The sequence below is a fragment of the Neofelis nebulosa genome, chromosome 10 (genome assembly GCF_028018385.1).
Source record: "Neofelis nebulosa isolate mNeoNeb1 chromosome 10, mNeoNeb1.pri, whole genome shotgun sequence".
Taxonomy (NCBI): domain Eukaryota; kingdom Metazoa; phylum Chordata; class Mammalia; order Carnivora; family Felidae; genus Neofelis; species Neofelis nebulosa.
This window is the reverse complement of record NC_080791.1, coordinates 55768487-55791680: the sequence shown is the minus strand read 5'-3', so window position 1 is coordinate 55791680 and position 23194 is coordinate 55768487. Positions and strand designations below refer to the sequence as shown.

Genomic DNA, 23194 nt, shown 5'->3' with positions numbered 1-23194 from the left:
GTTAAGCCCTCCAGGGGATTCTAATTACACCTTTTGCCTGTCAGTCCTCAATCTGTGATTTTACCTGATATGCACCGCAACAGTCTCCTGCTTGGAGACTTGTAGGGCAATTCAACAAATGGGGGAAGCTGAGGTCCTAGGAGTCAGAATCACTTTTCAAGGTATCTTTTCTGTCTTTATCATTCTCCACAAGCATTTTACATAAGAATGTGGTATTTAAAATTTTTTCTGTAATACAAAGTAATTGTCATGTTGGGGGTGTGAAAGAAGAAGGTGTGAAATAGCCTAAGAATTTGATAATTCGGCTATTTATGAGTTTCATTTCATTCCAGCAGTGCTCAAAAAGTTGATATGATGAGTTATATTCCAAGTCATTAGGAAAATTAATTCATTTACAGATAAAAGTCCTGTTGAGTTGTTGAAGAATTATAAGAAAATTACTGATTACTGGTACTCCTTACCTATGCATACTGCTAATATTAGCATTACACTAAGAAGCAATGTCTTACTACCTTATATCAATCAGAATTTTGTTGCTGTGTTAAGAAATCTACCCCTGAAATCATTGTTGTGCTATATGCTAACTTGGATGTAAATTAAAAAAAAAAAAAAAATTAAATAATAAATAAATAAATAAATGTGGAAAAAAAAGAATTTTTTTTCTGTGGATGTATTGAGTACACCCACTTGTAATTTTCACAGATTATTTAATGACAGATCTCAAGAAATGACTTTAATTTATAGATTATCAGAAATGAGACCTAGAAAAACTACTTTTGTCATGCTGAAAAGTTCAAAAGATGAATGTTTCAGTGTGAGATATTTTCTCATGTCTTGTTTAAATTGACTTACCAGAACTTGAAAAGTAATATTTAAAAAGAATGTATTACAAATAAAATTCAAAACTTAGTTTGATTTATTCTTTTATTATTCACATTAAGAACCTGTATTTTCTAACAGAAAATTTCCTGAGAGACATGTGTGAATATCCTTCCTGATACTGTGTTTCTTTCATTCTAACTGTCCACCAAGGGAAATCAGTTTTTTTGAGTGTGAGAGCAATCATGCCTCCCTTGCAAGGTTTGAGGACTGTACAGCGAATATATAAAATACCACATATTATATATGACATTTAATAGGTGCTTAATAAGTCATTGTTTTTATCGATTTACCTAGTATAAGAAGTATCTTAGTGGCGCCTGGGTGGCTCGGTCGGTTGAGGGTCCGACTTCAGCTCAGGTCATGATCTCACAGTTCGTGAGCTCAGAGCCTGGAGCCTGCTTCAGATTCTGTGTCTCCTCTTCTCTGTCCCTCCCCCTTGCTCATGCTCTGTCTCTCTCTCAAAAATAAATAAACATTAAAAAAAATTTTTTTTTAAATGTATTAAAAAAATTTAAAAAAAGAAGTATCTTTAAGTATGTTTTACTGTTAAATAAGTTCTTTCCCCCTTACTCTTCTACAGGCGTATCTACATCAGCGATCAAAATGGCATCGACCAGACTTCCTTCCCCCAAAAGTTTAGTGGGTGCCCCAACTCAGATTCTTGCACAGTTTCCTAAACAGCATCAACAGTCTCCTAAGCAGCAGTTACATCAAGTGCAGCAACAGACCCAGCAGCAGGTGGCCCAGCCTGCTCCAGTATCTCATCAGCAACAGCCTCAGCAGTCTCCTTTGCCACCTGGTATCAAGCCTACCATTCAAATCAAACAGGAGTCAGGTAACTGGAAAATGTTTACAATATGTAATTCTTCCCCAATCGCTACTTCTCTGAAGACTGCTCGTTTACATGGATATAGTTTCCTCAAGCCCCAGAATTTTAATTCTAAAATATATTTTGAGAGCCTCCTGTTGGAAATACATATGTAGAAAGAACTGGAGCTTGGGAATAGAAATGAGACAAAAAGCAGTTTGCTCAGCCGTAGCAGTTATTTCCCCTGGACTCTCCAGGGAGATAAAGAAGCTGAGGAAACAACCCAGTTTTTAGAATTATACTCTGGATGCATTGGGATTATAGAAAGTAGGCAGTTGAAAAATTAGTCTGGAGAGTTCTGTGTTAGAATGCCATTTTATGAATTTGGCATAAAATTGTACAAGCAGAGGTGCTGAGATTGTAGGACATTGTGTACAGAGAAGTTTGTGGTTTGTGGAATAACAGTTTAGCAGTTTACTGAAAGCATCTCCAGGGCATTGGGAACTCAGAAGTAAGAATCAATTATTTGAAGTTATTGAATCATAAAAGTATTGAATAAAAAGGCAGGTAGGGTGGAGGCTCAAACACAGGGAAATTAAAAAGACTGTTAATAGGTACATCTTTAAGAAATGAAAGTGGATGTTTTTTTTTCCTCCAATGAATCTGGACTTTATTTGGTGGTAGAAGAAGCATTTGGAAGATGCCAACATTTTCAGCTTTGTTTTGGTTTTTGATGGGAATATTTTATTATTAGTTTTTGAGATATAATTGACATACAACATTGTATTACTTATAGATATACAACATAATGATCTATTTATTTATTTTTTTAATTTTTTTTAACGTTTATTTATTTTTGAGACAGAGAGACAGAGCATGAACGGGGGAGGGTCAGAGAGAGAGGGAGACACAGAATCTGAAACAGGCTCCAGGCTCTGAGCTGTCAGCACAGAGCCCGACGCGGGGCTCGAACTCATAGATCACGAGATCATGACCTGAGCCGAAGTCGGACGCTCAACCGACTGAGCCACCCAGGCACCCCCATAATGATTTATTTATATATTTCAAAGTGTTTACAGTGAATTTAGTTAACATCCATTATCAAACATAGTTACGTATTTTTTTCTTGTGATGAGAACTTTTAAGATTTATTCTCTAAGCATCTTTCAAATACAGTACAGTTACTATGGTATAGTTACTGCAGTAACTATAGTATTGTTAACTGCAGTCACCATACAGTATGTTACATCCTCAGGATTTATTTGCCTTTAACTGGAAGCTTAGACCTTTTGACTACATTTTGGCCAACTTTCCACCCCCTGCCTCTGGCAATCACCAATGTTCTTTATATGTATGAATCCATTTTTTTAAAAAAAAAGATTCTACATATAAGTAAGATCATGCAGTGTGTGTCTTTCTGTGTCTTATTTCACTTAGCATAATGCCCCCAAAGTGCATCCATGTTGTTGCAAGTGGCGGGATTTTCTTTTTTTTTAAGTTTTTAAAGAGGTTTTATGTTTTTTTTTTATTTTAAAGTGTATTTATTTATTCTGAGAGAGAGAGAGAAAGAGAGATAGCAGGGAGAGGCACAGAGAGAGGGAGAGAGAATCCCAAGCAGGTTCCTCACTGTCAGCATAGAGCCCGACAAGGGGCTCAATCTCATGAACAACGATGTCATGACCTGAGCTGAAATCAAGAGTCAGACGCTTAACTGAGCCACCCAGGTGCCCTTTTTAAGTTTTTATTTTAACTCCAGTTAGTTAGCATACAGTGTAATATTAGTTTCAGGTCTACAATATGGTGATTCTGCAGTTCCATACATCACCCAGTGCTTATCACAGCAAGTGTGCTCTTTAATCTCCAACATCTATTTAACGCATCCACCTACCCTCCCTCCGCTGTGGTAACCATCAGTTTTGTTCTCTATAATGAACAGTCTGTTTCTTAGTTTATCTTTTTCCCTTTATTGATTTGTTTCTTAAATTCCACATTTCAGTGAAATCATACAGCATTTATCTTTCTCCGACTAACTTATTTTGTTTAGCATTATATTTCCTAGCTCCATCCATGTTGTAAATGCAAGAGTTCATTCTTCTTTATGGCTGGATAATATTCCTGTGTGTGTGTGTGTGTGTGTGTGTGTGTGTGTGTGTGTGTGTGTTTGTACACTTCCTTCATCCATTCATGTATCAGTGGACACTTGGGCTGCTTCCACAGTTATGGAAAATAATACTGCAGTAAACATGGGAGGGAGTGCATGTATCCTTTTACCGTTAGGATTTTGTATTCTTTGGTTAAAAACCCCCAATAGTGTGATTACTAGACCCTAGGGTTCTTTTTTTTTTTCTTCTTCTTTTAATTTTTTAGTTCTTTTTTTAATTTTTTGAGGAACTCGCATACTGTTTTCCACAGTGGCTGCACCAGTTTGCATTCCTACCAGTAGTGCACAAAAGTTCTTTTTTCCACATCCTCACCAACAGTTGGTGTTTCTTGCGTTTTTAGTTTAGCCATTCTGACAGGCATGAGGTGATACCTCATTGTAGTGAGGAGATATTTCATTTTCCTGATGATAAGTGACGATGAGCATCTTTTCATGTGTCTGTTGGCTGTCTGGATATCTTTGGAGAAGTGTTCATGTCTTCTGCCCATTTTTTAATTGGATTATTTGATTTTTGGGTACTGAGTTTTAGAACTTCTTTATATATTTTGGATATTAACCCTTTATCAGATATGTCATTTGCAAATATCTTCTCTCATTCTGTAGGCCGCCTTTTAGTTTGGTTGTTTCCTTCACTGTGCAGAAGCTTTTTAATTTGATGTAGTCCCCAAGTTTATTTTTGCTTTTGTTTCCATTGCCTCAGGAGACCTATCTAGAAAAAAGTTGCTACAGCTGATGTCAAAGAAGTTGCTGCCTATGTTCCCTTCTAGGATTTTTATGGTTTCAGTTGTCACATTTAGGTCCTCAATTTGTTTCAATTTATTTTTGTGTATGATTTAAGAATGTGGTCCAGTTTTATTCTTTTTCATGTTCCTGTCCAGTTTTCCCAATACCATTTGAGGAAGAGACTTTTTTCTCATTGGATATTCTTTCCTTCTTTGCCAAAGATTGATTGGCCATATAATTGTGGGTTTATTTTGGAGTTTTCTATTCTGTTCCATTGATCTATGTGTCTCTATTGTGCCAGTACTATACTGTTTTCATAACTACAGTTTTGTAATATAACTTGAGTTATGAATTCATTGTGAAGCCTCTGGCTTTGCTTTTTTCCTTTTCAAGACTACTTTGGCTATTAGGAATCTTTTGTGGTTCTATACAAATTTTAGGATTGTTCTAGTTCTGTGAAAAATGCTGTTGGTATTTTGATAGGGATTGCATTAAATGTGCAGATTGCTATGAGTAGTAAAGACATTTTAGCAGTATTTGTTCTTTCAATCCATGAGCATGGAATGTCTTTCCATTTCTTTGTGTCTTCAGTTTCTTTCATCAGTGTTTTATGTTTGCAGAGTATAGGTCTTTCACCTCTTTGGGTAGGTTTGTTGCTAGTTATCTTATTGTTTTTGGTGAAATTATAAATGAGATTGTTCTGTTAATTTCTTTTTCTGCAGCTTCATTATTGGTATTTAGAAATGCAACAGATTTTTATAAACTGATTTTGTATCCTGTGACTGTACTGAATTTGTTTATCAGTTCTAGCTGTTGTTTTGGTGCAGTTTTTCAGAGGGTCATGTCATCTGCACATAATGAAAGTTTGACTTCTTTCTTACCGATTTAGATACCTTTTATTTCTTTTTGTTGTCTAATTGCTGTGGCTACGACTTCCAGTATTATGTTGAATAAAAGTGGGGAGAGTGGACATCCTTGTCTTGTTCCTGACCTTACAGGGAAAGCTTTCAGTTTTTCCCCACTGAGGATGATGTTCGCTGTGGGTTTTTCACATAATGGCCTTTATTATGCTGAGGGCTTTTATCATGAATGGATGGTGTGCTTTTTCTGCGTCTTTGAGATGATTATATGGTTCTTATCCTTTCTCTTATTGATGTGATGTATCACAGTGATTTGCGAATGTTGAATTACTCTGGCATCCCAGGGAATAAATCCCACTTGATGGTGGTGAATGACTTTTTTAATGTATTGTTGGATTCAGTTTGCTAGTATTTTATTGAGGATTTTTGCATCCATGTTCATCAGAATTTTTTTTTCTGGTGTCTTTGCCTGGTTTTGGTATCAGGGTAATGCTTATCTTATTCCAAAAGTGAATTTGTAATCGTCTCTTTGAATAGGAGTGGTGGGAGATACTAAAAAATTTCTGGGGAGCAAGGTATGGTTAATTATACAAAATCTAGTATGGCTAATAAAAGCTGTAAGATATTATATATTACGTTGTTTGGATTCTCTTACTTCACGTAAAAATGCTTTTAATATAAAAGCTTTTCTAGAGTGACTCAAACCTTAAGTCTTTTAACCCTATTTTCCCCGTGAGTCTTCAGTTCCTCAGTTGTGGAGTCTTATGCCATGACTGCTTTAAGAAATCTAACCAACATAGTTATAGGAGGAATGTGTTATTAACAAAATCCCAATAATAGCTCTGGGTTGTTCACTCATAATAGATTTTGATTCAGTCCAGTTTGTTAATTTTTCCTTTTATGGATTATGTTTTTGGTATCAACTCAAAGAACTTTGCCTAGTTCTAGGTTTTAACATTTTTCTATTTTTTTCTCTAAGAGTTACATAGTTTTATTTTTTATATTTAAATCATGATCTATTTTAAGTTAATTTTTGTATAAAGTGTGGGGTTTAGATAAGGTTATTTTTTTGCCTGTGGGTATAATTGCTTTAGCACCCTTTGTTGAAAAGGCTATCAAAACTCTTGTTTTGCAAAGCGTCTTTGTTAGAAATCAGTTTGGCATGTGTGTAGGTTTATTTCTAGGTACTCCATTTGTTCCATTGATCTTTGTGTTTATCTTTCTGTTAGTACCATACTGTCTTGATTACTATAGCTATATAGTAAGCTGTAACGTATATAGAGTGATTTCTTCCACTTTATCCTTCTATTTCAAAATTATTCTAGCTATGCTAGTTTTATTGCCTTTCTATATAAATTTAAGATTAAATGTTCCTGTGTGTACTAAAACCTTACTGGGATTTTCCTAGAAATTCCATTAAACCTGTAGATCAGTTTGGGAAGAATTGAAATCGTGTTGAGTTGTCCAGTTCATGAACAGTGTGTCTCTCCATTTCTTTAGGTCTTCTTTCACTTCTTTCATCAGTGTTTTACAGTACAGTACAAATTTTGTACGTGTTTTGTTTTATACTTAAGTATTTCATCTTCTCAGTGTTGTTTTATTTTCATTTCTCATATGAATTTGAACTGTATGTTTCAACTATTTATATGTTTTTGTGTACAGTCTGTATTCATTCATTCATACCACTACTGTGGTATTTTTCTTATCAATTTCTGGGAATTTTATTAGGGTAATTAGCAAGACTTTTGTGTGTTTCATGACTTGCAGAGATTTTCTTCCAAGTTTGTCTGTCTGTTGACTTTATTTGTGGGGACTTCTGCTGTGTAGATCTTTTTTGTTTCTATATAGTTGAATTTATCTGTGTAATCTTTACCGCTTCTAGATTTTTAGTCACAGGTCACATTTTTCATATTTAAATATTTTGGAATTTATCCTAGTATGAGGTATTAATAATACAATGTATTGGTAGTCTTGGGAAGTTGGTCTGTAGTTTTATTTTTGCGTTCAGTCTTTATTAGGCTTTAGTTTAATGTTATGTGTGCTTTCAAGAAAGAATGATAATGTTTTCCTTTTTAAAAATACTCTAGAATTTTTAAAAGCAGCTTTATTGAGATATAATTCACATACCATTGAAATAACCCATTCAGAGTAAGGTATTTTAGTATAGTCAAAGATATGTGTGACCATCACTACAGTTGATTTTAGAACAGTTTCATCACTTCGAAAAGAAACTCTGTAACCTTTAGCTATCATTCATTACTCCTAAGGCAACCTCTCCAGCTCTAAACAACCACTAATCTACTATCTCTAGATTTCTGTATTCTAGATTTTCATATAAATGGTCTCCTATAATGTGTGGCCTCTTGTGACTGGTTTCTTTCACTTAACAATGTTTTCAAGATTCACACATGTATTAGTACTTTATTCCTTTTTATGGCCAAATAATATTTCCCGTTTTGTTTATCCATTTGTCCATTGATGTACATTTGGATTTTTTCCGCCTGTTGGCTGTTAAGAATAATTCTGTGGAAAACATTCATGTATAAGTTTTTAGGTATTCAATTCTCTTGTGTATATACCTTGGAGAGGGATTGCCCGGTTGTATGGTAACTCTATGTATAATTGTTTGAGAAGCTACAGACTGTTTCCCAAAATGACTACACCATTTTACATTTCCACCATTAGTGTATGAGGGTTTCAATTTCTCTGCATCCTTTCCAATACTTGTTATTCTCTGACTTTAAGATTTTAGCCCTCTTAGTTTGTGTGAAGTGGTATTTCATTGTGGCTTTGATTCGCATTTCTTTGATGACTAATAATGTCAAGCATCTTTTCCTGTGCATATTGACCCTTTATCCTCCTTGAAGGAAGGAAGGAAGGAAGGAAGGAAGGAAGGAAAGAAAGAAAGAAAAAAGAAAGAAAATGGAAGGGAGGGAGGAAAGAAAAAAAGAAAGATTTACATCCTTTGCCCACTTTTTTTTTTTTTAATGTTTATGTATTTTGAGAGAGAGAGAAAACACGTGTGTGCGCATGTCAGGGAGGGGTAAGAGAGAGCGAGAGAGAAAATCCCAATCAGGCTCCACATTGTCAGCACAGAGCCTGACAGAGGGCTTCATCCCACAAACCTTGAGATCATGACCCGAGCTGAAATCAAGAGTCAGACACTCAACCAGCAGAGCCATCCAGGCGCCCCTCTTTGCCCACTTTTAAATTGAGTTATTTGTCTTTTTATCATTGAGTTGTAAAGAGTTTTTTTTCAGTTTATATATATTAGATATTAAACCCTTGTTATATATATGATTTGCAAATATTTCCTGCCATTGTTTTTTGTTGTCTTTTCACTTTCTTGATGATTGCCCTGTGAAGTACAAGTTCTTTAAGTATTTAAAATTTTTCTTTTTATGTTTTTATTTTTGAGAGAGAGACACACAGTGAGAGTGGGAGAGGGGCAGAGAGAGACGGACATAGAATCTGAAGCAGGCTCCAGGCTCTAAGCTGTCAGCTGGTCAGCACAGAGCCCAACGCGGGGCTCAAACTCACAGACTGCAAGATCATAACCTGAGCCGAAGTCGGACGCCCAACCCGACTGAGCCACCCAGGCACCCCTTTTTTTTTTAAGTATTTACAAAAAATTTTTTTAAATGTTTATTTATTTTTGAGAGAGACAGAGCATGAGCGGGAGAGGGTCAGAGAGAGAGGGAGACACAGAATTTGAAGCAGGCTCCAGGCTCTGAGCTGTCAGCACAGAGCGCGACACAAGGTTCCAACTCAGGAGCTGTGAGATCATGACCTGAGCTGAAGTTGGACGCTTAACCAACTGAGCCACTCAGGGGTCCCTGAAGCACGAGTTTTTAATTTTGGTGAGGTCCACTTTATTTTTAATGTTGTTTGTGCTTTTGGTGTCGTATTTAAGAATCTTTTACCAAACTTTGATCATAAAGATTTATCTCTATATCTTTTTCTAAGTGTTTGATAGTTTAACCTCTTAACTTTAGGTCTTTGATCCATTTTGAGTCAATTTTGTTATGATGTAAGGTAAGCCTCCCATTTTCATTCTTTAGCATATGGCTATCCATTTGTTTCAGTACCATTTGTTGAAAAGACCATCCCCCATTGAATGGTTCTGGCACCCATTTGAAAATCAGTTGACCGCTTTGTAGGTTTTTTCTGTACTTTCAATTCTGTTCCATTAATTTGTATGTCTTTGCATATGCTAATCACACTGTTTTGGTTACTATTGATTTGTAATAAGTTTTGAAACCAGGAAGTGTCATTACTATTATTTTGTTCTATTTTTTAAAGATTGTTTTGACTATTTGGGTCCCTTATAATTCCACATGAATTTTGGAATTCAGCTTATCAGTTTCTATAAAGAAGTCCAATGAGATTCTGATAGGGATTGCATTGAATGTATAGGTCAGTTTAGGAGTATTACCATCTTAATGATGTGTTAAATCTTTTGATCCATGGACACGAGATGTTTTCCCATTTATTTAGACCTTCTTTATTTCCACAATGTTATGTGCTTTCTAGAGTATAAACTTGGCACTTCTTTTGTTAAAATTATTCCTAAGCATTTTTTTTAAGCTATTGTAAATGGAATTGTTAATTTCATTTTTTGGATTGTTCATTGGTAATTTATATAAATGCAACTGATTTTTCTGTTGATTTGATATCCTGCACCTTTGCTGAACTCATTATTTAGTTCTAATAGTTGTAGGTAAATTTCTTAGGATTTGCTATATAAACGATCATGCCATCTACATAGAGATGATTGCTGCTGTTATAGTCTGGATGCCTTGTATTTCTTTTTCTTCTTAATTTCTCTCATTAGAGCCTCTAGTAAAATAGCTTTCAAGAGTGGACATCATTGTTTTGTTTCTTTTTCTTCCTTTTTATAAGGAACTTTGGCAGCAAATTCTCTCCATTTTTGTTTATCTGGTAAAGACTTTATTTTGACTGCATTTCTGAAAGATAGCTTTGCTGATTATTGGATTCTTGTTTGTTTTTTTGTTGTTGTTTAATGTTTATTTTGAGGGAGAGAGAGAAAGTGCACAAGGCGGGGGGGGGGGGGGCGGGCATTGAGAGAGAGAGAGAGAGGGGCAGAGGGACAGAGGGACAGAGGGACAGAGGGACAGAGGGAGAGGATCCCAAACAGAATCCATGCTTAGCACAGAGACCAGTGAGGGGCTTGATCTCATGAATCGTGAGATCATGACCTGAGCTGAAATCAAGAGTTAGCCACTCAACGAACTGAGCCACCCAGGCACTCCTGATTGTGGCTTCTTTGAAGGAATAGTTTCGCGGGTCTACTTTTAGTATTTGTTCTGACCATAGGAGGGTTCCTCTCAGCTTATTTATGTCTCAGTTCTCTCCTGTAAGCTGTCTGACCTATTATCTAGGTTGTATTTTTATTAAATCCAGAAATCTTCTTCCAGTTGCCTTTCATCACATCCTCTACAGTTCTCGAGAGCTTGAACTTCTCCATGCTCTATTGCAAGTGAAATCAGTTCCTTTGGGAAGAGATTACAAACTGTTAATTACCTGTTTCTACCCTCAGGTAGCTCTGGAGCTCTGGGGGTAATAAGGTCAATGGCAAGCCTCTCTCTGAATGACACCCCTGCTCTAGAAGCTGAGCACTCAATGAAGGCAAGAGTGGGAGGCTGGGCAGGAACCTGTTATCCTCTTGGCTTGCTTCTCCTGCTGGTGGAACCACCACCTCACAAGGCAGGGCAATTGTGATCAGGACTCCAGTTTTCTCAGTGGCATTGTGTCCAAGGTATAGCCTTTGTTCCACAAATTGGGGATTGTCAGAAGAAGGGAACACCCATCTCTTGACATCACTTGCCTGGGACTTAGCAATATGTACCTGGGGCCAGGATGAGGTAAGCTGGAGTCCTGCTGCTCCTCAGAAGAAAGCCCTCCAACAGGGAGCTTCAGTGAAAGGAAACTTTGTGTTCTGCAGTCAAGGCAAGTCAAGTTCTCTCCTCTGGAGAGGAGTCTTTGCCTCACTCGTAGTGGGTAACAAGGAACGGATCTTGGTTTAAAAACCACAGATCTCTCCTTTCTTACTGAATTTTTCTACATGTTGAATAGATGTTTCTTCTTTTGTCCTTGAGACTGTTTCCAGAGCTTTTCACTGGTTATCATTTTACTGGTTCCATTAGGTGAGCAGATTAGCAGAGCTAATCTAGTTTTAGGTGTACAATGTAATGATTTGATATATGTATATATTATAAAATGTTATCCCAACAAATTGAGTTAACATGTAATTTTTTTTTTTTTTTTTTTTTTTTTCTCCTGAGGATGAGAACTTTGAAGAGGAATGGTTTTAAATACATTGTAATTACCTTCTTTTTACAGGACTGTAGAATTGTCTTGTGAAATTGTCTGGGCCTCCTGCTATTTATTGGTGAAGGGGAAGGAGTTCCTAAAAATTTATTTTAAGGAAATTTGTCTGTTTAGATACTTGTCTTTTCTGAGGTCCATTTTGATAAACAGTATTTTTCTAGAAAATTATCTGTTTGATCTAAATTTTCAACTTATTTACATAGGACTAAGCCATGTAATCTCTAATGATTCCATTGTGTTTTTTCTGTTATTTTGGGGGGCTTCTTTTTATGTGTCTTAAGCATTATTGTAATTCACTTATAGGGTAATACTATAAAAAATTTTTTCCATGCAACTTCACTGGTTATGATTTATTATAATAAATAATAGTTTATCTCTACAATAATAATAGTTTATTGAATTCTTGCTATGTATTAGGCACTTTATAATTTTGATTTATTTACTGATATTGTCTTTATAGATGAAAATATTGAGTTATAGAGACTAAATAATTTGCCCCCAGTTATTCCTAGGTGTCATAATTTTAACTTCTTAATTGACTACAAGAAATTTAAAATTATTTAAGGTTGTTAAATGAACAGATTTGTTTGCTTTCTAATGTCTCAATCACCATCCATAAAGTAATACAATTTTTATTTGCCAGTGCAATACACTGTTATGTAGATTATTTCAGTGAAGTTTAGCAGGGCAAAAGTGTTACCAGAATTTCCTCAAACAGTTATTTGTACTTAAATTTGTAGTTTGCATGAGAGATTCATTTTATTTTTTATTTTATTGTTTTTGAAAGATTTCTTTTCAATGGGTATTTTACATTTGGAAAGTGAATGTAACAATTATAACATTTAAATAAAAATTTTGAAAAATGTAAAAAAATCCACATCACTACACTAATTGGGTTTGAAAGCTTTTTATATGACATAATCATAGACAAAAGAAAAAACCTTTTTTTTTAAAGAAGTTGTTAATAGCTTCTGTAATACCTTAATTATATTCTTGAATGAGAAATTAGGAAAGATGGGAATTTGAGGACTACAAATTGAGAGTTTCATCATTATGGAAAAAGCTTCTCTTTTGGCAAGACTGAGTGACTGTGTGTAACTGCTGCCCTCTTGGGTTGGTATAAGGAATATGTTTTCGAAAATAATTGTACTGAGATTTCCCTTTCTTCTTTCAAAGGTGTTAAAATCATCACACAACAAGTTCAGCCAAGTAAAATCTTACCTAAGCCAGTGACAGCAACTCTGCCCACCAGTAGCAATTCCCCTATTATGGTGGTTAGCAGTAATGGTGCAATTATGACAACTAAACTGGTAACCACTCCTACTGGTAAGTTTGCTTGAGCATTAGTCCATTCATTCATCATACGTTCATTGAGTAATTTCTTTGTAGCAACAACGTGCTACACTGGGGATATAGAGATAATGAGACCATTCTTTAAGAGCTTTTCTTGACTCCCCTTTTCCCCCCAATGAAAATTAGCTCTCTCTTATTATTGTCATGGTCCTCTGTTCTTTTCCTTTATAGCACATACTACAGTTTCTAAGTACTTCACTACTTGTTTGTTGATTTGTTTACTTAATTAGACCATGAGATCCATGATAAGGGACCATCTCTGTTTTATTCACCGTATATAGAGAGAGCTGGTCTTGGAGTATGTGTTTAGTCAGGATTTGTTGAGGGAATGGAAACACGGTCTCCTAGCCCACAAGGATCTCACTTACTCTTAAGAAGTTGAGAGTCTATTACATTGCCATGTAGTAAACATTGCTCAGACTGAGAGAAGCACAAGATGCCGTGTTGCTCAGATATGGGAGCAACCAGGCTATGCCCAAGGAAGTGACAGTGTAGGACATTTTAGATAGTACCATCCTTTGTGTTCTTGAGCAGGTTACTAATCCCTGTAATCTTTTCCATGGTCTATTTAAATGGGACAACAATACCTGTACCATAGGTTATTATAAGAATGAGAGGAAATCAGCTATGTAAAGTCCCCAGCAGAGTGCTCAATAGTAATTACTATTAATTTACATTAGAATTGGTCATTACTGTTATTTTAAATTTGTGTAACTCTTACCAGATTTTTTTGAGAGGAGCCAATATTTAGATGATAGAATCTAAAGAGTGTAAAATGGTATCTGTCTCAAGTTTATAAAGATACCATTTATGGGCCAGGATGTAAAGGTTTGTATAGACATTACCCTTCATTTCCCTTAGACTTTAATATCTCCACTTTTAGCAGCAAAACAGACTTATGTTAAGAAATTTGCCCAAAGTCACACAGCCAATAAAAGGCAGATCTGGGGTTTGAACTCAGTCAGATCTGTTTGACTCTCAGATGTGCTTTTTTTTTTTTTTTAATTGTGGTATATAGAGAACATGCATGAGATTTACCATTTTAAATGAATGGTTCATGGCATTCATTGCATTCACATTATTTTATAACCATCCTCACCATCTGGCTCCAGAACCTTTTCATCTTCCCAAACTGAAACTACCCATTAAACAGTAACTCTCCATCTCCCCTCCACCCACTCCCCCCTCATCCCAACGATTCTACTTGCTGTCTCTACAAAGCCTTGGCTTAAAAAACACTATTCTTGCATTACATTTATCATACTTCCCCAAAAACTTTTTCCCATTTGGTATAAAGATAGTAGTGTTATATATGTATGATTCTTTCCATTAGCGAAAGGTAGTGAAAAATAATAATGTGTCTGTCTGTGCCTTTGTATCTACATTAGAAAAAGTATTCCTATTTTTAGAGCAAAAGCTTAAATGGAAAATTTTTTGTTATTATAATTCAACTGATTCACCTTACATTTGTAGCATGTTTACTTTGCACTAGATTTTTTTTTGGATGCAGATGTATGTTTATAAGGAATTTAAACTAATTCTACCTAACATTCTTCCCCTCTGCCTTTTTTGGGTAGTGATTGTATTTAAAAATTTTTAAATGTCTTGCTAAAAAGCATTTTTGTGGGGTGGGGTTTGTCGAGAATGGTTATCACAATGACCATTATTATGAAACTTTTTTTTCTGTTGAAGATGTTAGTCTCAGTCATCTTCATTCTCCCCCAGACTAGTAGTTCTTTGCTTAGGAATAGTAGTTCTGAGTTACTGTATTTGTAGGAAACTACAATGGGCTCATCTGGTTAGTTTTTAATTCCTGTTTGGGAAAAGAAAAAAGTCCTTGGAATAGTGGGAAAGAGTGTAAAATCCTTTGAGAGACATGAAGAAAAATACTCTAATGGGTCAGTTAGAGTTGAGGAAATATGTAAATAGTGAACTTTTTAGACTAAAAGAAATATTCCTGGCAACTCTTGGCAGCTTGAACTTTAATCTCTAGTAAAATGATGGAATAACTCTTTAAAAGATGGAAATATATTTAGAGAGTAGCAGAGTACAAAATAGTAAAAGTTTATAAAATTTTAAGCAAACAATACTGCCTTATTTGCTGAGTGCTGACATTGGGTTTGGCACTGAGGCAGTATGAAACAGATGCAGAGACCTTAAAATCTATAACAGAAATATCTAAAACGCTCTGGCAGGAAAGATGATTAAATTTAAGTTTCTTTTGGCATAAAACTAGTGGAAGAAGGGTAGTGGAAGAAAGGAATAGAGTTAGTTATATTTTTTCTTGGGGTTAGTAATTTGATGCGACACATCACAAAATTTTATGTGTAAAGTTAATTCAAATTGACTTGGCTGTAGTTCCTGCTATGTGCATTGAAAATTGGCTATAAATTGTTACTTAATGTCTTGACACCTTGAAATTCCATTTTCAAGTTAAAGCAATATAGATTACATTGAATTATAGTTAAACTGTGTAAATTGTCATTCTTCTATAAGTAATGACAAGTTTTTCTTTTGGCTTTTCCCTTTTTATAGGCACACAGGCAACCTATACCCGGCCAACAGTGAGCCCATCCATAGGTCGGATGGCTGCAACCCCAGGAGCTGCAACCTATGTGAAAACTACCAGTGGTAGCATCATTACAGTAGTACCCAAATCATTAGCTACCTTGGGGGGCAAGATAATTAGCAGTAATATAGTTTCTGGTAGGTATGTCTGAAATATGTTGAAGGTATAGGTAACAGTAAGAGGAAAACCATATTTCACTGTTCAAGGATTCTGTCTGATCTCAGTTTTCTGCTTAGAAATCTGGAACTGTGTTTTTAGTCGTGATGTCTAGTGTTTAAGTATACTTTTTATTTCTAATATTAAATCTTCACACATTAAGTTTTTGATAGTTTTAAAGCAGAAAGAACATTTAATTGTTTTCAATCAGAATAGAAATACTATGATTTGCATTTGCATAGGGATTTTTCATTTACAAAGTGTTCTCCCATTTGTCACTCCTTTCCAAACTGATAAATCCGAAAAGTTGGTTTCACCTGCACTTTACAGATAACAGACAGATTTTAAGTTTAGAGAGATGAAATTGACCTCTTCAAGACCACACAAGCTACATAGTGGATGAAAGAACTAGGGTTTATTCATCTAAATACGTTTGAGGGAACCATATCTCATCATTTCAATTACTAATGTCACTTTAGCTTATTAAAAATAAAAATATTTCAATGCTTTTCTTTTCACCATTATATTGATAGTTTACTTTTAAAAAACAAATTTACCCAGATAGTGAAAGCTAATATTTATTAGTATTCAGAAACCTTCCCTGGTTTTTATCAGCTCATTAATTCCCGGAGTATTTGGGTTGTAGACTCTGAAGTAGAATGTTAACATAGCATCTGTTTTCATTATTATTTTTTAATTAAAATGATGTAAATAATCTCTCATCAAGTAAGCCCTGTGGGCTTTGTCTGCCATTTTTGTAGACTAGCCATATTTTGTATGCCCCAGGTGAGTTGTTCTAACAGTTTAAAGTGAAGGGATTGACGTTCCTGGCAGTATACGATATTGCTGATAATTGAGGAAGTGAAAAAAAGAAAAAAAAAGCCACAAAAACAAAGCAGGGCATGGTATTGGCATAACGCACTATATTTAAAGCTGCTAATTTTGGCTCTATATTTTAGTGTAAGTGAGAAAATCCAACGTTTGCCACACTGAGGAGGGTGAAACCAGTAGGGAAAGAATCATACTCTAGCTTTAAGAGGATTTTTTAAAATAATACAGTGAAAATTCAAATTATGATTTATTATGACAGTATCTTAAATGGTATAGAGCACATTCTCTAAAACATTTTTCAAAAAGTGATCATTTTTCATTGGTGTGTAACTTTTTATGACCGTAATGGTTTTTCTTTACTCATATATGAATTCATAATAACCTTACAGCTTGAAGGAATGTCTAGATATCATGAGGCTGCTGTTTTCAGACCTTCTTTAGGATTTAGCGGCTTTTGTACCAGGTTAGAGCAGCACAAGAAAGCACATTTTCCTAGAGAGGTGGTGAGATGTATACCCTGTACATGTATACATTTTATCCACATTTGCATGTAAATATTAAGCAACTCCTGGTTAGTTGGTATTTCAAGTACATTGGGTATACATGAGAAGAGTTCTTAAACTTTTCTGCACCATAGGATATACTTGGCACACAGTTCAAACAGTGCTGTTCATTGCATCGAGCTTGTTTTGTGTCTATCTCTGCTTCACTGTTTGACCCTTTTATTTTAAGGAATTTCTCATTTCTGACTGCTCTAAACTGATCCTTATGTTACATAGCAATATTCTTTATAAAGATAGTTCTCTTATTTTATAATATTTTGTTATTCCATGATTGTGGGATTACAGGTTAGTTCATAGTAGTTTTTAGTCCCTGCTTGTCTATTCTTAGTAAGCTGGTAAACCTAGTTGGATGAGTTTAGATAATTCATAATTAAAGGCTGGATTCTAGAATCTATGCCTACCCCACTCCCCTACCCCCTGAACAAAAATGAAATGGTTTTCTTAAAATATACCCAGACATCTACCTGTAAGAATAGAAGGCTTTAAAAAGAAAAAATGATACTTTCCTCTCATTGTGGGTAATTGGAAAATACAGAAAGATACAAAGAAAATTAAAAACCCACAATTTTTACCATCCAGAGAAATATGTGAAAATATGTGTATATATTTCTGTTCATTTCCTTTTTCTATTCATTTATTTTGGTTATAAATGTGTGTATATATGTCATATATATGTTTTTAAAATTATATTGAGATCTAATATAATCAGCTTTTGCCTTTTTTTCATGGGATAGGATTATTTTCCTATTCTTTTAAATGGATCTTGACACCTCCTCTGCCCCCACTTAATGGCTGCACAGGGTTTCCTTATCTGATGCACCATATTTAGCCATTTTCTCATTGTTGAATGTTTTAGATTGCTTCTAATTTTTTTGTCATTATAAATAATCCTGCGATGAGCATCATTATACATAAATTATTATGTGAAGTCCTTACTTCCTTTCCTCTGGAAAGCAAGGTCATGCTTCCAGAGTGCTTTCTAGAAAGGTCAAGTTTTTCTTTTCATCAGAATAAGCAATTAAATGGAAGATATGAACTATTTTTTCAGTTATTTAACTCCTTTCATGTCAGATACTTATGTGTAAATATAGATAGGCTTTTCAGATATGTAAGTTTTTTTGTGAGTTTTGTTGAGGGTTGGTTGGTAAAGGAACCATGCCTATGTTATGTAGAAGATTGGATCCTTTGGAGATGAACTCATTAGGACATTGAGTCCTTGACTCTAAGGACATTATGAGAACCTTTGGCAATGGCAAGACTTGATTTTTATTCTTCTTTTGATCTTTAGTACAATGTTCAGGCAAGGAGCTAGTGTTTATATATCTTTTGCATTCGTTCGTTCGTTTGCTCATTCTTTGAGCAAAGCAACATAAACCATTACCCAGGAGACCAAATTGTCAGGGTGATGTAAAAAAATCTCTGAATAGTAAAATCTGGGCCATTAAATTAGTTTCTTTAAGTGATCCTACCATACTGCTCACATTTTTACAGGAATTGTATTTTTAAATAGAAATCCCTGGAACACATCCAGTATCATAGTCCATGATCCAAATGTGACTTAAGAGTAATTTGCACCCATTGTATCTTAAGTCTTTATAAGTGGAGACTGTATAGACAGTGGGTTCTCTGATAGTCTATGAGCCAAATTCTGGGCCAGGTGCTGTGATACATGGGGGATGCACATGAGATGCATTCTCTGCCCTATGGAATGCTAAACAAATGAATTTTTATACATTCTGTTGTGATGTGAGAACTGTAGTTGGACTACTGTGAAAGTATAGAGGAAGACCTTTTTAAAAAAATGAATAACTATAACATAGTTATCAATTGAAATATAGAAATATGCTCACTGGAACTTTAGATTTTTATAACTTGATAATTCTAGTTATAAACTTTTCCATTTTAAAATGACACTGTATTTGCTTTTCCTTATGTTATGCCTTTTTCTTCTGTTTTCTAACATCCTCCCCCCTCATTTTGTTAAAGCTGGTAAACTTGGTTTGCAACTGTCTCATAAATTGATAGATCCCTGCAATGGAAAGGATTAGATGGTGACTTAGATACAAATGTAATTCACTTGTTAAGCAAGTTTTGCCAAAAAAAGTGGTCCTTGTACTTTGGTTAAAGCTTGGCTAACATTTCCTTGAGATAGCTTTTTTTTTTTTCCAAGTTTATTTATTTTTGAGAGAGACAGAGACAGAGCATGAGTGGAGGCGGGGTGGAGAGAGAGAGGGAGACATAGAATCTGAAGCAGGCTCCAGGCTCTGAGCTGTCAGCACAGATCTTGATGTGAGGCTCAAACCTGGGAACTGAGAGATCTTGACCTAGGCTGAAGTTGGATGCTTAACCAACTGAGCCACCCAGGGGCACTTCTTGAGATAGTTTTTAATGCTTACTTTCTAAAAACCCTTTCTTTTATTAACCAAATATATATATGTATATACATATGTATACATGTGTGTATATATATATATATACATATGTATACATGTATATATATATATATATATTTTTTTTTAATCTTTATTTAGTTTTGAGAGAGAAAGAGAGACAGAGTGCAAGCAGGGGAGGGACAGAGAGAGAGGGAGACATGGAATACGAAGCACGCTCCAGGCTCTGAGCTGTCAGCACAGAGGGGCTCGAAACCACAAAATGTGAAATCATGGCCTGAGCCGAAGTCAGATGCTTAACTGAGTGAGCCACCCAGGCACCCCTTATTAACCAAGTATAATGAGGCTGTATTATTGAAGGAGTCATCACAATCAATCATGTATGAGGGATTGGAGTTAATTAAGAGTTGAAGTTGATAGATGTGAATAATGGGCAGTGTGTGGTTTTTGTGGCTCTTAACAGCTTACTGTTCAGAAACTACAGATACAGGGAAAAACATTCGTGAAGCTAGTGTGTGGATAAAAGTGCGTTTTTATGTAACCTGACTGTGTTGCCTTGGACTGACAAGACATCAGATGATGGCAAATATATTAAAATGATATATGAAGTAATAAAATTGCCAAAAATTGACTAGAATATTCTTATTCTTGGTGCAGTCTCATTACTAAAACCCTAGTAAGGAATGCTAAATTTTTCCAGTAGAAAAGAATAAAATTTTGTTTAGCTTTTCTTCTTGGGAACATATTAATCAGTCATGTTTTTAATGAGTACCTGTTATGTGCTTAGTCATTTGATAAATGATGTGCAAGCCTATAGAAGAACAATGTGACTTGCCTGTTTTCATGGGCAGAGGAAATCACAGGCACAGAGGTAGCATTGCAACTCATACGCTCAAGTACCAATGTGGAAACCAACATACTGAAGGGAGGTATATATTGGATAATCCTGCAAATTAAAGTCTGACAGAACCTGGAAACCTAAGAGGAATTTGGGCTCTGTGTGACAGATAATAGGAAGCCATAGTGAAGAAGTTACTTGTTAGACTAGTGTGTGGCATGTATTGTAGGGTAAGAGTTGGAACAAATAAGATCAAATTTTTATTTATTTATTTATTTATTTATTTATTTATTTATTTATTTATTTTCAATATATGAAATTTATTGTCAAATTGGTTTCCATACAACACCCAGTGCTCATCCCAAAAGGTGCCCTCCTCAATACCCATCACCCACCCTCCCCTCCCTCCCACCCCCCCATCAACCCTCAGTTTGTTCTCAGTTTTTAAGAGTCTCTTATGCTTTGGCTCTCTCCCACTCTAACCTCTTTTTTTTTTTTTTTTTTCTTCCTTCCCCTCCTCCATGGGTTAAGATCAAATTTTTAGATTAAGGGTCAGTTCATACAGGATTTTGAAACCTAAGAGGGAAAGTTAGAACTAGATAAAATAGGGATTAGGAAGGCTTTTTGCTTTTCACTTTTTTGAGTAATCTCTATACCCAGCGTGGAGCTTGAATTTACACCCCCTGAGATCAAGAGTCACCTGCTCTGCCGGCTGAGCCAGCCAGTGGCCCTAGGAAGGTTTTTGACCAATTTGACCAATGTTCTGGGTTCTTGACATGACAAAAAAATTTTTTCAGCATGTTTGATATAACAGGAGCTTCAGATCTATTTGTATGAAACTTGCAATAGGGAGAAAATACGGGAAACTAAAAGAGATGAGGGTCTATTGAGTCAACATCAATAACATTTTGAAAGAAGACATGTGTTGGTGACAGATTGAGTTCATTCACATACTCGACTGAACAACTATTACTGAATAATTGCCATACAGTATGTGCTAAGCACTGAGGAATTAGTGATACAAAAAGATAGAGTGTAGAGCGCAAGGGGCTTTTGTTTTCTTGGGTGATACAGGGAAGACAAGGCAAGATTTGTACCAGGATTTCCAGCCATGCTAGTCAGAAGAATATAGGGTACAAATTTGATAGGTATAAGAGAAGCAGATTGTGGAAGGATGTGGGGAAGAGGGCATGATAATATGTTTGGCTCAGTAGATACAGGTCTATGAAATAGATCTTAATTGTTGAAAATATAAATTTTTTTGTATAAATATACACATTGGGATATCATCCTCAGACTCTTCAGAGTGCTGCAGATAACAAGAGCACATGTTTAATCTGTGACTTGGTCTTTGAGTGTTTATTTTTTTTGATCACACAAATATAAATGGCTTATTCTCATAAATTTTCTCAAGAGTCTAATGTTATGTGAATTTTGATAAGTATTTACCTCTCTCTTTATATTCTTTTAGAAGAGTTTTCCCATCACACCAGTCAAAAATAGATATAATACTGGGTTTGGGGAAGTATTTGTCAAAGAATACAGATTTAGATTTCAGTTAACTAGTTAGGGGAGGAATATTGATGGGGAAAATGATAGTGATATTTTTAGATTCTGATTTTGGTGTGTAGGTTTTCAAATTCCAAAAAGATGACCGCTGTAAAAGTCAATTCTTAACACTCTCTCATTCTAGGACAACTTGTGCTTATTGTTCCGAGCCTTCATTTTCATCCTCATGACAGCCTCATGTCATCTCGGGATGACACGGACTACGTGTGTTAATTGTGTACAACATAAACAGAAATAACCAAATATCACTAGTCCTTAACTCAGGCCTCCTTTTCTCCCCCCTTCTCTAAGGAACGACTACCAAAATCACTACAATCCCAATGACTTCCAAGCCCAATGTGATTGTTGTGCAAAAGACTACAGGAAAAGGAACGACCATTCAAGGCCTCCCGGGCAAAAACGTTGTCACAACATTGCTAAATGCTGGAGTAAGTAAGAGCTTGTACTGCAGACTCAGCAGTCCACTGAGGATTTTAAAAACCAGCTATACAAATATTTGCCTAAGGACTTCAGAACCCCACAATAGCCTGTATGCTTGATTTACCACTACTGTGATGTAATAACTGTTAAAGCACCACTAACTGATGCCATTTTTCACAGTAATTCCTAAAACACGTTGCTCATAACTGGGTTGCTTATGACCATGATTTAGATGCTTAGCTTGGTCTAAATGGAAGATTCCACTGCCTTAACTACAGGGAGACCTCTGTTAGAGGACAATTTTACTCCTGCCTCTGGCCAGTAGACATAAGCCTAGTATGGGCCTCTGCTGGGCCAAGTGAGATATTTAGGATTAAGAAAATTAATTGAGAGGGTTTTACTTTAATTTTACCTCTTTGAGCTAGTTAAAAAAAATAGCACGTAACAGATTAATTTATAGTTCTGAAGGCAATTGTGCAGAGGTTTGGAGTTAGACAAACCTGGGCTTTGTCTCTTATATTGTAGTTTGACTTTTGGCAAATTTATTCAACTTCTCTCATCCTTAATTTCCTCATTGGTAAATTGGTGATTATGATCTTTACCAGTGAGTTTGTTCAGTAACTGGGAGCTGTTTTGAAAGTGCTTAGGACAGTGCCTGGCACATAGGACGTCACCAATAAATAGTTTTTCTCTTATTGTTATTACTTGTGGTGCTTAACT

At 35.4% G+C, this 23194-nt stretch overlaps 1 protein-coding gene across 14 annotated transcripts in view; it reads left to right on the top strand.

The window, feature by feature from the left end:
- EMSY (EMSY transcriptional repressor, BRCA2 interacting) overlaps positions 1–23194 on the top strand; it is an 89067-nt gene that overhangs the window by 39728 nt on the left and 26145 nt on the right. For 13 of the 14 annotated variants that reach the window (XM_058687714.1, XM_058687708.1, XM_058687715.1 and 10 more), the window contains 4 exons: positions 1463–1717; positions 12962–13111; positions 15674–15844; positions 22346–22482. In XM_058687714.1, coding sequence (XP_058543697.1) covers positions 1463–1717; positions 12962–13111; positions 15674–15844; positions 22346–22482 — 713 coding nt within the window. The remainder of the gene's footprint in view (positions 1–1462; positions 1718–12961; positions 13112–15673; positions 15845–22345; positions 22483–23194) is intronic. The other variant, XM_058687717.1, reaches the window with a different exon arrangement.